The following is a 13,284-nucleotide window of genomic DNA, read 5'->3' on the forward strand; positions in this document are numbered from 1 at the left end:
AAAACACAATTTAGTGTAATCACTAGACACACAAAAAGCAAATACAATTTACCCGTACAAATATATTGTGGGAAACATATATTCTCTATTGGCTAGGTTCAATATTCCACATATACTTTAACTTTTATACTGACATTGTCTTTCATGATGAATATTCCTGTGTAGTGTTAAAACAGTATTTCTGATAGGTATTTCCTACTGTCTCTGGTGATTCCTTAATCATCGGAGCACGAGGATTTCTGATAACACATTTGTCAAACAAAGCTGACCCATATCCCTTTCTTACAAGCACGCTTTAAAGCCTGTGGAAGAGATGGGACTAGCACTGGAAACAGGGACAAATTGCTCAGATGTGGAAAACCTAAGTTGTTTTTTTTCTATATGTATGTATGTTTATATAAATGTCCTTGCTCAGGAAGAACTCGTCGTCTGGGTAGCACATGTAGTGTATCGTCACATAGACATGGGAAAAGTCCCCAGATATAGATATTGAACTTCAACAATTACATACTGGAAAACAGCCAATTAGTTATAAGATTAGCTATCAAATAATGCAAAAAAAAAAAAGAAGTAATGAATATATTAAAGTGGCCTTGGCAGCATAAACATTGTTCACCCCAGCTCTAGGTCTACACAACAGTGGGAGTTTTAATGGTCTGCAAATCCATAATTGACTAGAAGAAATGCTTTGAAGGAAGAATCAAAATATGGAGACACACCAAAGGTTTCTCTGCAGTCACACTTACCTTAAGTGCATTGTGTGAAGTCACACTGACTCGTCGTCTTCCTCCATCCTCCAGCTGCATTTCGGAGTATAGCTCTTCCTCATCTTCTTCCATAATATCAGACAAGTCAGAACCTCTGCTGCTCTCCGTATGGTACTCCTCACCGTGGCAATAGTGAGGCTAATTGACAGGGTGAGAAAGAAATATCTTTACTGACTGTAAAGCTGAAAATCCCTGTATAACACCAATGAGTACCAGTGAATTTCCTAGGTTTGAATATCACACTAATAATCACATATAAATTACATCATGTGGCTTGCTGCTCTGTTTCAGTGGAGAGTTCACATACAAATTTTTTTTGCCTGCTTATACTCACAATTCAAGAAATCCGATCTTAATCCCATAGGTGATACAAAAAAGGGATGTCTGCATTCACAGTACCAAATCTAGTTCTGGTCTTGATTAAACTCCCTTGATTTAAAGAGGTCCTTCATGCATCAGTGGGCTCGCTGACTAAATTGTGAACGCCTTAGGATAATTCACATATCATCTGTTCTTCACAGCTGTTTGTTACATCACGTTGTAATTTAAAAGTGATCAGCATTTAATTCTTGCAGGATGTCACCATCTTTGTATGATATAGCTAGCTGGTGGAATTTGAAGCTTTCATTTTCCTAAACATTGTAGGAATAGGCCGGCTAAAACCTTAACTGCCTTTTAAAATTAATCCAAATATTTCAAGTTTCCTTAAGTTTCCAATTAGTTGGAAGATAAGGAGGAAAAAGTATGTCCCACTGAATTGCTAATGCTAAATAGGAGTGGCTTCTGTTAAACACTACATAGAATCTAACAAAGCAGATCATAAACCAAACTCATTGCATTTCCAAGGACAAATTTCCAAACGGAGTCATCTGACTGTCAGATTGCAGTAGAATATCTGAAGAAACCAATATTTTAGAAGCACTAGAATTCTAGAAATTACTGCATCCCTTCCCCTGCAATACTAATGAAGAAATAATTCCTGTGGTACCAGATCAATTCCCATAGCTATGTAATACGCTGATATCCATCAATCCTGGCAATGAGAAGAAAATGTCTGCAAGAAGCAATTTCTCCTGAGTGAAGATGGATTTCCCCTCCAAATACAAGAGACAATTTCACCTCTTTGAATTCTCTGTTCTGGAGCTAAAAAGATTGTAGGTTGAAGCCTTTAGAAGTAATTCCCGGTGCCAAGCCCAGAAATGTATTCAGATCCTTCAGATGGATATTAGGAATGTCTTAGGAAAAAAAGCCACTGCAGTTTCACAATGGTTTTGGTTTCTCTTTGAAGTTAAAGATCAGGCTACATCCTAATGCTTAATTTTTCACATCTAAACTTGTCTACTAAATTTTATTATTTCATCAGTTCCATCCCAGCAGAATCTTGGTCCTGTTTTTCATAGAAACTCACTCCTGGGCTCAGCTGTATTCAGACAGACTTGGGGTTGAGCAGGCACGGTACCACAAAACTCGCCCAGCTGAGTGCACCACAATGTCTTGTAGGTTACCAAAGGCCAATACAGCTGGAATAAAGCCCTGATTGCTTGGGCAATCAGACTATAGAGACCTAGCAAACTGTTTCCAAGGCTTATCCATTGTGGTTGAATTAACAGGAGTACTTTGCCAAACAGCCACTCAATTATTTAAATAAATCTTCTAATTCAAGCACTACATTAACTGCGGTATAGAACATAACTAGGAGATATTGTAAAAGCAATAATCACGCAATCCTGCTTGCAGAATTCTGCTTAACTCTATGTGTATTAGGGCATGTATACTTTATGTTCAATAACTGGGCACATTTACACATGAGATTTCCATTGAAACCATTAGGACCATGCATTACACAAACCTGTGGTTATTATTTCACATTTTCTAACACTGCTTTTTCTGCAAATGTTGCAAGTTGCCTTTGAATTTCACGTCTATCTCCAATACTTACTTCCCTTGCCCTTAGCTATTTACAGGGCAAATCAACAGCTTCAGAAAACAGCATCTTCATATATCTTTGTGACAAAAGAAAGAACTATTATTCCCATTGTAGTCGTGGTTGGCAGGCCCACTGACCCAGATCCTCAGAGGTGTTGAGCTATTTAGATGCAGAAAGACTTGCGAGGATCTGGGCAAGAAAGACTGGCTTCCTAAGTCTAAGTTCACCAGGAGAGTCTGTGAGATGCTGATATTGTGCCACTGTTTCAGAACTGTGATTCATGCTGCCCTTCCCTGTGGGGCATTTTAAACTGGGGAGTTTAAAATCAATATATCTTCCTACAAAATGCAATGTGACAGAGATGAAGGATTTCCATTAGTAGCCATATCTAATTTTAATAAAAAGCTTGATGAAAAAACATTAATGTTACTTGCATTTGCTTGCAGCTTTTTTATTCTTATCTATGGAGTAAGGCAAGTCAACCGGTAGAAAGCCAAAGACCTTTGATAGGGAATCAGCACACGGACTAGCACTTGCTTCTGGAAGATACCAGCAGCACATGAGCATTATACTGAAATTAGAAAACTAATAATTTCTTATGGGGGAATCCACCACAGATTATGCTTCTCCAATTTTCTCCAATTATTTCTTCACTACAAACCAAGCAGTAAAAGTGATCATCTTTCATAAACAATGCAAATGAGCAACTAAACTACAAATATGTATATCTCTGAAGCTATGAAATAAACATTTAATAATCAATTTATACTTAACACACTGCAGCTGTTTTGCCAGACATAATTTAGCTGCTATTTCTCAGAGTTAATTTTTTGACAGAGTGTTTTTAAGCCATGAAGGATTCTTTTGGCCTTACATGAAAACTAAATTTGAAACGTAATCAGATCTGAGAATACTTGTAGCCAAAGAGGTTTCAAATCTACCTTTCAGGACATTCCTAGTAGATAACAGAGCTTAATCTTTTTAGGTTTCAAGGAATATAACTTTAAGGGTTCCCAGCCTTCTGAAGTTCATATCAAACCTTCCATTACATAGAGCTTGGTAAAGCAGACACACTCCAAAACACCCTTTAATGACCTGAGGTAATAAGTCCACCCAGAGCAGCAACTTTGTACTCACATGGTAGATACTCCCAAGTTTATTTACCAAGGTTAAATATGAAGTATGGTTATCAGAAAAATGAAGTTGATCTTGGTCCCTTACGAACACTCTACACTTTTTACATTGGGACTTCTTAATAAGATCACTGGTCCTGATTAGATCACTGGTTAGAAAATCTTGGCCTCTTTGTGTCCAGAATAATTTTAACTGTACACAGAGGTATGGATGCATCTCACCCACAAGCACATTTTGTAAGCACAGCGTGATTGCAAGTATTCTAAAAATGGAATTTTAGAGTACTTTTCCACTGTATGTGAAGATGGAGCCCAATCAAATCCTGAAGCCACATATTTAGGACACTGGAAATTTGGAGCAATGGTTATACATTTATACATGCTTGAACCTTTATAATAAATGGAACTAAAATTCCAGAAAGTCCCAGAACTGGTACAAGAAGGGATACCGTTGCTTGGGCCCTTCAAAATGGGAGGTCAGATGTTTGGCTGATGAGATTATTTGACCATGCCAAGACATTCTTTGCTAGAATTGGCATCTCTCTTGAAAGTAATGTAAGAAATTACATTTGTTTTCAGTGGGATCAGACTAAAAGCTGTGCAGATGTGCAAAATTCTTTCTATTCATTACATCATGGCAAGTATATATTGGTATTCTGGTAATTAGGATTAGAGTTTATGGCTTTTATGAAACACAAAAATCCTTCCCCCTTTCCCTTTTTTCGCAGCATGTTTGCAAACACAGTAGTAACACATCATACAGGAAAAGCCCAGAGCCCAAAAATGACATTCCTGTTATTTTCTATTTCCATTTGTTCAGCTTCAGTTTTTTTCAGTTCCCAGTGCTTAAGACTGCTGCTTGGGATAACAATCTGTAGAGACATGGTGCCAAGCATTTGGTTCCCATTAGACAGTGTTATGCTCCATTCATCTGCCTCCCCACAATTTAGCTGCTTATCTGTATCGTTTGCCACCATGGCTACAATAATCAGCTGGTGACCTGGATAGCCTGCTGAGCTTCATAAAATACTTGTTTCATGTCGGACACCTGACACAACAACAAGACCAGGCTACTTACTTGCTTTCCAAGTTCTGACCCTTTCAGGAAATCATCAACTGAAGCCCCCCTTCTTTTGACATTAGGAGAATCATAGCCATCTTCCTCATCATCTGAGTTAGCGTACTGGGCCACGTTGCTCCTTTCACTAAAAACACTCCTCCTCTCCATCTAGCAAAGCAACAAAAAATGGAAAATTGTGAAGCAGGTTTGTTCCTGCAACTAATGGAAGAAATGGCAAATATAAGACCTAAGGACGCAAGGACACAACATTTAAATATACTCATGGTTTAAAGCAATGGTAGTTTCCCCTGACTGTAACCTTTTAGAAATTTTTAAGAATTTTTTGCTTGTCATATTACTGTTGTTTATAAACAATTTTATGCTTTTCTGTGACCATCAACCCAGCTGCTAGCTTTCTTCCCAGTACCACTTATGTCAAAATTCTCAGTACTCTACAGTCAGAAGCTGCTAACGAAGACATTAACTTCCCTGTGGCAGAGGGCTAGCAGAAGACCTAGCCACTACAGCATTTTTTACCTCAGCACAAAAAAAGCTCTAGAATGAGACTTCATGCTCTTCCTCTGCTCTGCAGTGACTCTTACCCTCAGCTACTGAACAGTAGCTTACTCTCCTGACAATAACCGTCAGTCATCTAACAGGCTGGATGAAGGGCAGGGGGAAGACACAGCTTCTTCTGCAGCAGCCTACCACAAGGGAAGAATTTCTACTACTGGGGACTAAACATGACAAATATCATTGGCAGATTTTGATTTAATTTAGAGTGAATCCATCTGTAAGCTTCTGTCCAGATCCCTGAATTAAACATTTCAAGCATCACTAAAATTTATTTAATTAAACATGGTTCAGAGCATACGTTATGTCAGCAATTTGCAAAAACAGAAAAAGTATTTCAGTTCTCTATCCCTGTATGATAGCTAAATCAATGCCTTTTCTCCCTCCATTACCTTTATTCCAGTTTGCTTTCTTTATAAAGAAAAGGAAGAAATATACATATGCATATATCTGTATTTAGCCAGAGCTTATGAATCCAGAGTTATTCACCTTCCCAAAAGCTGCATCATCACCCACTGGCTCAATTCTGTCCCAAAACAGGGACAGTCAATAAGTTGGGGCTGTTAAGACACGTGTGAACTGTCAAAATTAATGGATTTATATTGATGATACAATGGAAGATGAAAGACTGAACATAACAACTGATGACTGCCAGATGAAGGGCCAGGAGAATGTATGAAAAAGTGACACTGTACGTTGAAACAAGTCACAGACAGTTGTGAGCAGCCTGTGATGACAACGTAACTGCCCAGGGCAGAGGGAGTATTTAAATATTGTATGCTTGGGTAGGAAAACCAGAGCACGTTGTCAGGATGCATACGCATCAGCTCTGCTGACCCAGGAGCCTCAAATATGCGATTTAAATTAACTAGAAAACATCTGAGTCACTCCAGCAGCCATGGGTCATAATGGTCTCAAACCCAATGTATAGCCTTTGGGCAGCGATGATTTTAGCAGCTACAAAAGGAGCTGTAACAAAAAGCTTTCACACGGCAGCTATGTTGAAACATCTATGAAGGTGTTTCAGAGAGGGCCACTCTTGAAGAGCAAATATGTAAAATTGCCTGTGGATCCGTGACAGCATACAAAACAGTGCTTTACGTGCATCCAAACTGCCATTTGCTGTTTTGAAAGAGCGGATGGTTTTAGTATACAAACATGTCTCTTATCTGACTGCTGGTTAGAACCCCTTATAGAAATGAGACTCTGCCCTCATTTTGTAAACTGTCAAAAAGATTAGCTCTCACAGTAAGTCTGCTCAGGACTTTTGTCTGTCTGCCTATTTCCAGACCCATTTTTAAAACTGCTTTTTATTGTTTAGATCTCTTTCAAAGCACTTCAGTACTTGGTTGACTTTTCCAACATAGGCACAAGCCTCCACTTTGACCCCTGCAGGATCCAAGCACAAACTTTGAAAATAACCATTATTTTTTCTTTTCAGAAGTAAGGCTCTGCATTTTTGGAGACAACATTTGTAGCAATGTTACAGGGTTTCTATGCTGATCAAAGGCTGATCAATGCTCTTTATGTTTACAAGCATATTTGGGGAAGATGGGGCAGAATTTTAGCACACTGCTTCTTCTCAAACTAAGGTTTAGGAATGACTCCTTAAAGCGTATGATGAGAAAATTCTTTGATGGAAAGCGCCACAATGAATAAAGCCAGCCCAAAAAAGCCCTAAGAAAAAGTTTGCCTTTACCCTATTGCTTTCTGCAACTCGTTGTGCAGCTTCTCTTGCCATGGCTTTTGCGACAGTATTTGGGACAGGTGTGCCTTGAGGTTGAGGGAGTATTCGGTTAGGTGATGGAGACCTCCTCCCCTGAAGCGGGCTGTGAAAATTAGGGACAGGTGGCTCAAGCGTGTGTCCATGAACAGGGGATGCCGAACGAGTCTGCTCCCATGACTCATCCATTTTTAAATGTGGACCTAAATGTTCTTCTTTGGTTTCTGGGGCTCCGGCACTTGCTAATGGCTTAGATTTGGGAGCAGTTCTGGGGTGAGGGGTTGGAGGCACCAGTAGGTCAGATGGAATGGCAGCAACAGAAGAGTCCACTGATTCCCCTTGTGCAGAGAGTGTTCGAACTGTAACTTCCTTTGCTTCCAAACTCCTTAGTCTCATTAGCTCCACCAATGTGTTCTCTGCTGTTGGAAAGATCACCTCCGCCACCTGAGTACACAAACAAGCAACTTACTAGCATGAAGACATATGTCTCCCTCCTCTCAACCCCACTAAAGTACAACCTTCAAAGTTTTAACATGGAGTGAATTATTGCCAATGCAGAGTGGACTGCAAGAGCTCACACTGGGGCCCTACACCAGTTAGCACCAGTTGTCTTTAACCCTTTCAACGCCTTTGCCCAAAAGCTTAAGTGCTTATAGAAAAGAAGCAAATGAGCAAGTTATGCACGAATAAGAGTAGGTTCTACTAAAAGCTGAGAAAACTCTGTACACATTCAAGTGCTGTCACATGTACATTGTTGCCTTTACTGGCCAGCTGAAATTCCCCTGATGTACATGGTCACTGTAACCCTGGAAGGAGAACTTACCCGTTGACCTTTCGCATAAACACCATAGCCTGTGACATTGGCGCCATGGGAGGTCCCTGTTGCTGTCAGGGTTGGTGGTTTCCAGGACACCTGTATGGTTGCTGGGCTGGACCCAGCCCGTACAGTAACATCTTGAGGTGGAGCTGGAGGACCTAAGACAGACAAGGCTGGTTACTGAGCCTTAGATCAGAAGGATGTATTTCAACAGATGCTTGCAAGTTGGAAACTACAGATCATAAAGTATTTTTTTTTTAAGAAAACAAGATATCCTCATTGCAGTTATATAAAACCAGAAGCATTACAATCAGCAGGTCATGGAGCCAGGAACTGACCCTCAGCTTACAGCCAGTAACTAAGCAATATTTCTTTGTGAGATGGTTTGTACTTGCAACTTGCTTTGGACCTATTTTTACCTCTCCAGGCAGTATAACTGCTATTTACTCTGAATGCAGAAGGTAACAGAAAAATGCAGGGAGAAAAAGGCCCAGGAGTGGCACTTAGCAGAAAACTGCTGCAGGTGACAGCAAGTGACTTTTTGGTATATATCTCTGCGCTGAATGCATGCTACATACTCAGAAATCATTTTCAGATTCTGCCTCTCTGGACTATCAGTGGTTCCAGGTCACGATTTATGGGTCAGAAGCACACTGACAGTAAGGTGCAATGTGCACTGCAAGACGAAACTTTAACCTTTTCAACAAGCAGCACGGTGGTTTAAAGGACTCAAAGTCTTTTCTCGGCACTGAAGAAAAAAAATACTCCTACTCACCTTTTAAGGCATTTACAGTATGTTATGTAATAGCACACCAAGTACGTCCTTAATTAAAATACATTATTACCCTACTATAAATAGCTCTACTTTGGACAGAAAGCCAAAGTAAAAATATCATAGACGCTATTAGTTCATGAATATTTGAGGTATCCTGTTGTGTTACTTTAACAGTCAAACCCTGAGAAGTGTTTCATGCTAAAACATTTCAGAAGCAGGTTCAGCTGCAGCTGTCTCTGGGTAATAGCTGGGAGAATACAAACCTCGGTTGCTGTGAGTTTGCTTTTGCCAGTGAACTAGAGTACAACCGGTATTTGTTCATCTACCAAAAAAGCTACAAATATTTTAACTGTGTGCATTCATTGCTACCAAACAGATCATGATACAAGTGTAAATATCAGACAAGCCTCAGCCTCCAGATATGCTGGCAAACCATCAATGGATTTCAGTAGCTTGCTGTCACCAAATGTCATCCTCTAGCAGGCACAGAAATGAAATTATGTTCAGGACACTACAGGCACAACATGAGATTTTTGACTATACCATCCCTTCCACCTATAATGTATTTTTAACTTGCAAGGCCAAAGTATGCAAACCGACCTAATACTATTCTTGGCCAAGACATAGGTTTTTATTTAGGATTGAATTTCAGCTTCCCTGACAGCCAGTGCTGTCAATCCAGCAAAACTCCTCAGCTTACAAGAAAGAATGCATCTGATCTAGGCCAGTATCTTGTCTATGACTATAACATTAATCTGCTCCTGCAGGAGAAGTCACCTTCCTTCCATTCTCCCCAAACCAAACAATCCCCAGAGAGTCTATCTCAACCTTCACAGGCTGTAACAGAGAGAGGTTTAATAAACTGTAATGCCCAAGGCTTAGCACGGTTTCTCTCTTCCCCATCATTAAATGGGAAATTACTTTTGATGACTCTTGATGGTCTTGGTCATCAACATAAATGTTTGTTTCAGAATTCTGCTACAGTTTGGTCTTTATGAATTTATTACCTAAATTAGCTCAAAAACCATAGCAGTCCTGTTGGTCCCAATCCTGTGAGTACTTAATGTCCATTTTTAGATCTGAGCACCCAAAAGAGAACTAATTCTATTTTAACTTAAACTCTAATGTTTTGATGAATCAAGAAGAGGAGTTCATTTGCTCAGCTACTAAAGAGCCGTCACTCAGCAGGAAGCAATGTGTTTTCAAGTATAAATCATGCAAAACATGATGTATCTGTGCAAAGAGAATAATGAAAAGGTGACCTGTAATTGTCCTGTACTTTTCATGCAACTGCTCTCTCTAGCTTTGAAATGTGAGCAGTTATCTCAAGTTCAGTTTTGCTTAACGTATTCCTAAAAAACCCCTGAGATTGATACAGTGTGAATATTTAAAAATATTCACTGATCCTCACTCCCTTTTTGGTCTAAGTGGCTGATGGCATCCTTTTCTGCAAGGGTATCACTGAACCCACTAGTAAGGAGCAGAGCTTCTCAGCTTCAAATAAAGTAAGCACATGTATTCATATGTAAACATTTCCAAAGCCCTCAGAAAAAATGTCAGTACAAACGTTACCAGCTGCCTGTGGCCAGTTATGTTGCAGTTCATGCTGCACTGTCTGCTGAACCTGGCATTCACCACAACTAAAGGTTTATGTGGCATCACCCACCCCCGTGCATCTGATAGAGAAGCATGATAACGAGATTCACTTGTCACAGAATATCTGTGTGGGTCTCTCAGCATACTCTAAAATCATCTTTGAAACAGGTCCCTTACAGTGTAGATCAACTGAAGGTATTTAAGGTGGAAAAGTAATCCAGAGTCTGAGAGAAAAACCAGTATTAGTCACATTAAAGACACCTTCTCTATTTTTTTCTCCTTAAAACTGTAGTTTGGAAGAAGAGAAATGTGATTACTTGAAGCCAGTAATATTTGCAAGAGAAGGACATGACACACTATGATGTTATCTCCCATTGCTGACTCTTACTTCATGGGCATCCTTTTCCCTTGTTTCAATGACTTTTGAAATACAAGCATCGGCCTCTAATCACTTCAACAGCCACTATTTTATTTTGCTGTATAACAGTAAAAAGTTGATGTGCTTTTGTAAAAATTCTCTCTGTGAAATGAAGTGGTGGGGAAGATTCTGGGATCTCTGGATCTAAAAGCAGAGCCTCTACTGCATTTTAGCTCCTCAGCAGAGAGCAGCTCATTTATTGCTTTAGCATACTTCAGCAACTAGAGGGAGATACAGCATGTTAAGTGTTTAGCCTGAAAAAGCCTCACTCGACAGGCCTTTCCCAAATACCAAAGAAGTCAACATATCTGATAAGTTCAAGCCACCATCTCAACAGTATCTCCTGACCCCCACAAAACATATACAAAGTGTAAGATGCCCCCCTCCTAGCTGAGCCTATAATAGCACTACCACTTAATTCACAGAAATTAGTTATGACAAAAGAGTAAATAAGCGAGCTGAGGACATTTTCACTGAACCTATAAACCAACAGCTTCAAAAGCAGTAGACATACAAGTTTAACTCCCTCTCTGCTTAACCAGCATTACTGTCCTGCATCTCTTCTTACATGTAAGCCATGCAAGCCAAGGAAGAGAGCAGAACTAATTCCTGCCCCTTTGCTAGAATCAAATCCCAGCAGGGAGTCAATTAATCCAAAGCACAGTACATGATATTGAAATTTCACTCGCCAGGAGTCACTTGTACTTGACTGTCCCTGCTTCAGAGGTATTTAGTGCTCTGAAAGTCTGAATATATAAGGAGTCTTCTACTTGTGCTTGATTAGATGACTTTGGTTAGATGGGTCTATAAGGGGAGATGATAAAAATTTTCAGGTACTTGCATACACTCCAAAATTATGAGATTATCCTTTAAATGCATTGCATAACTCCAGCTCTAGTTTTCAATTTTACTTCACTGTTACTAAATCCTGGGAAATGACTGGTAACACTTATCAACATTCCTAATGTAAAAGCAAGGTGGGAAAAAAGCTTGGACTTTCCAAAACATGACCAATTTGTTACCTTTACAAATGCAAATTGTACAATGTGCTTACAACTTTACAGCCAAAATGCATTTATATCCCCTAAATGACTGTGTGGTTCTTTAAGGTGTCTGTGCTGTTCTTCATTACAGAAAAGGACTGGATCATCCCATCCCTGTAAAAGTGCTTTAAAACACACAAATAACATGACAGAAGTAAAAACTGCTTTTTAACCAGCGTTGTTCACACCAATGAAAACAAATTATTATCAGAAATACTATAACTGGACAAATTAAATACAAATGGAGATTAATCTGATAAAACACTTAGCGTGTGTTCTGTGATTATAACTGCAGCTTTCCCTTGTTTATCTCCCCAAAAATCTTCAGTCCTTACCCAGGAACAAAGAAGAGAATAAAGCAGGACAGGAATTCATTTTCGATACCATAAAGCAATCTAATAATCCCAGTCTACTCATGAGCGTGACAGAGATTACAGCATAAAGCTGACAGTTAGATTAATTTATCTAGAATTTTCAGAGAAACTTAACTGGAGTGTTTTGGGGTAGGGAAAAAAATACCAAACCTGCTGGCAATGTAGAGAATTCCACAAAGGCTTCCTTTTTCTCTCGTTGTTCCAGGGGAAGCTGCCAGGGCATCTGATGGGGTTTTGCCATGACCTTCACCTTGTAGGCCATATTGGGCTTCAAATTAAAAAAATGGTACTTGTAGCTAGCAGCCTTGACAATGTCAAATTCTTCTTCATTAAGAAAGATCACATGACTGTAATTACTATTTGTGGGGAGCCAGGACAGCTCAGCAGAAATCTGGGTTATATTGTCCACTTTAAGGTTAGAGGGGGCCACTATGACATCCTTCCCAACTAACAAAGTGCACTGCAGTTCATCTGAGTTACCCTTGTTTGTAATGCTCTGGACTGATATTCGGTATGTACAAGTGGAAATGTTAAGCTTTTCTATAAGAGCTTTCGTTCTGCTTCCCAAGGCTATGTTCATCCTTACTTCTTTGTCAACCAGAACATTGTAGCTGCTGATGGTTCCCCATCCGGGTGGCACTACCGGTGGCTCCCAGCCCACAATGACACTTTTGGCTAGTTGTTTAATAAGGGTGATTTTTCTAGGATAAGGCACAATGTCTTCTCCAATTTCATCAATGTTCACATCCAGAGTCCCTGCGCCATTGCTGATTACGCTAGAGTCTACGTGGGTTGGTGGACTTATCTCTGAGAGATCTCCTTCCAAAATAGGACCTGAATGGTTGATAAAATTCTGATCTTGTTCACTGCTTAATGTGCTTGATAACCGGGTCTCATTGTCTTGAACAAAATCCACAAAATTTGAAGGGACTAGTCCTCTTTGTCCATCTAGAAGTTCCCCTGGTGAGAAAGAACAATGTGATTAAAACCCTTGAATGAGCACACCTCTTGCATGTCAATGCCTTGCCAATGGCCAAGATAAGGAAAAAGATATAAGTGAAAACTGTACATAAACAGC

The 13,284-nt window shown here is 39.6% G+C and overlaps 1 protein-coding gene across 13 annotated transcripts in view; it reads right to left on the reverse strand.

Moving 5' to 3' along the window:
• Positions 1-13,284, reverse strand: part of RIMBP2 (RIMS binding protein 2) — a 158,582-nt gene that overhangs the window by 24,592 nt on the left and 120,706 nt on the right. For 12 of the 13 annotated variants that reach the window (XR_010375313.1, XR_010375311.1, XR_010375312.1 and 9 more), the window contains 5 exons: positions 12,357-13,166; positions 8,007-8,158; positions 7,160-7,627; positions 4,906-5,055; positions 747-905 (listed from right to left, as the gene is read on the reverse strand). Coding sequence is in view for 10 of the 13 variants with exons in the window: in XM_064466415.1 (XP_064322485.1) it covers positions 747-905; positions 4,906-5,055; positions 7,160-7,627; positions 8,007-8,158; positions 12,357-13,166 (1,739 nt within the window). In the remaining 3 variants the exon portion in view is untranslated. Of the gene's footprint in view, positions 1-746; positions 906-2,706; positions 2,771-4,905; positions 5,056-7,159; positions 7,628-8,006; positions 8,159-12,356; positions 13,167-13,284 lie in introns of those variants that run through there. The other variant, XM_064466421.1, reaches the window with a different exon arrangement.

The sequence above is a fragment of the Phalacrocorax carbo genome, chromosome 15 (genome assembly GCF_963921805.1).
Source record: "Phalacrocorax carbo chromosome 15, bPhaCar2.1, whole genome shotgun sequence".
NCBI lineage: Eukaryota > Metazoa > Chordata > Aves > Suliformes > Phalacrocoracidae > Phalacrocorax > Phalacrocorax carbo.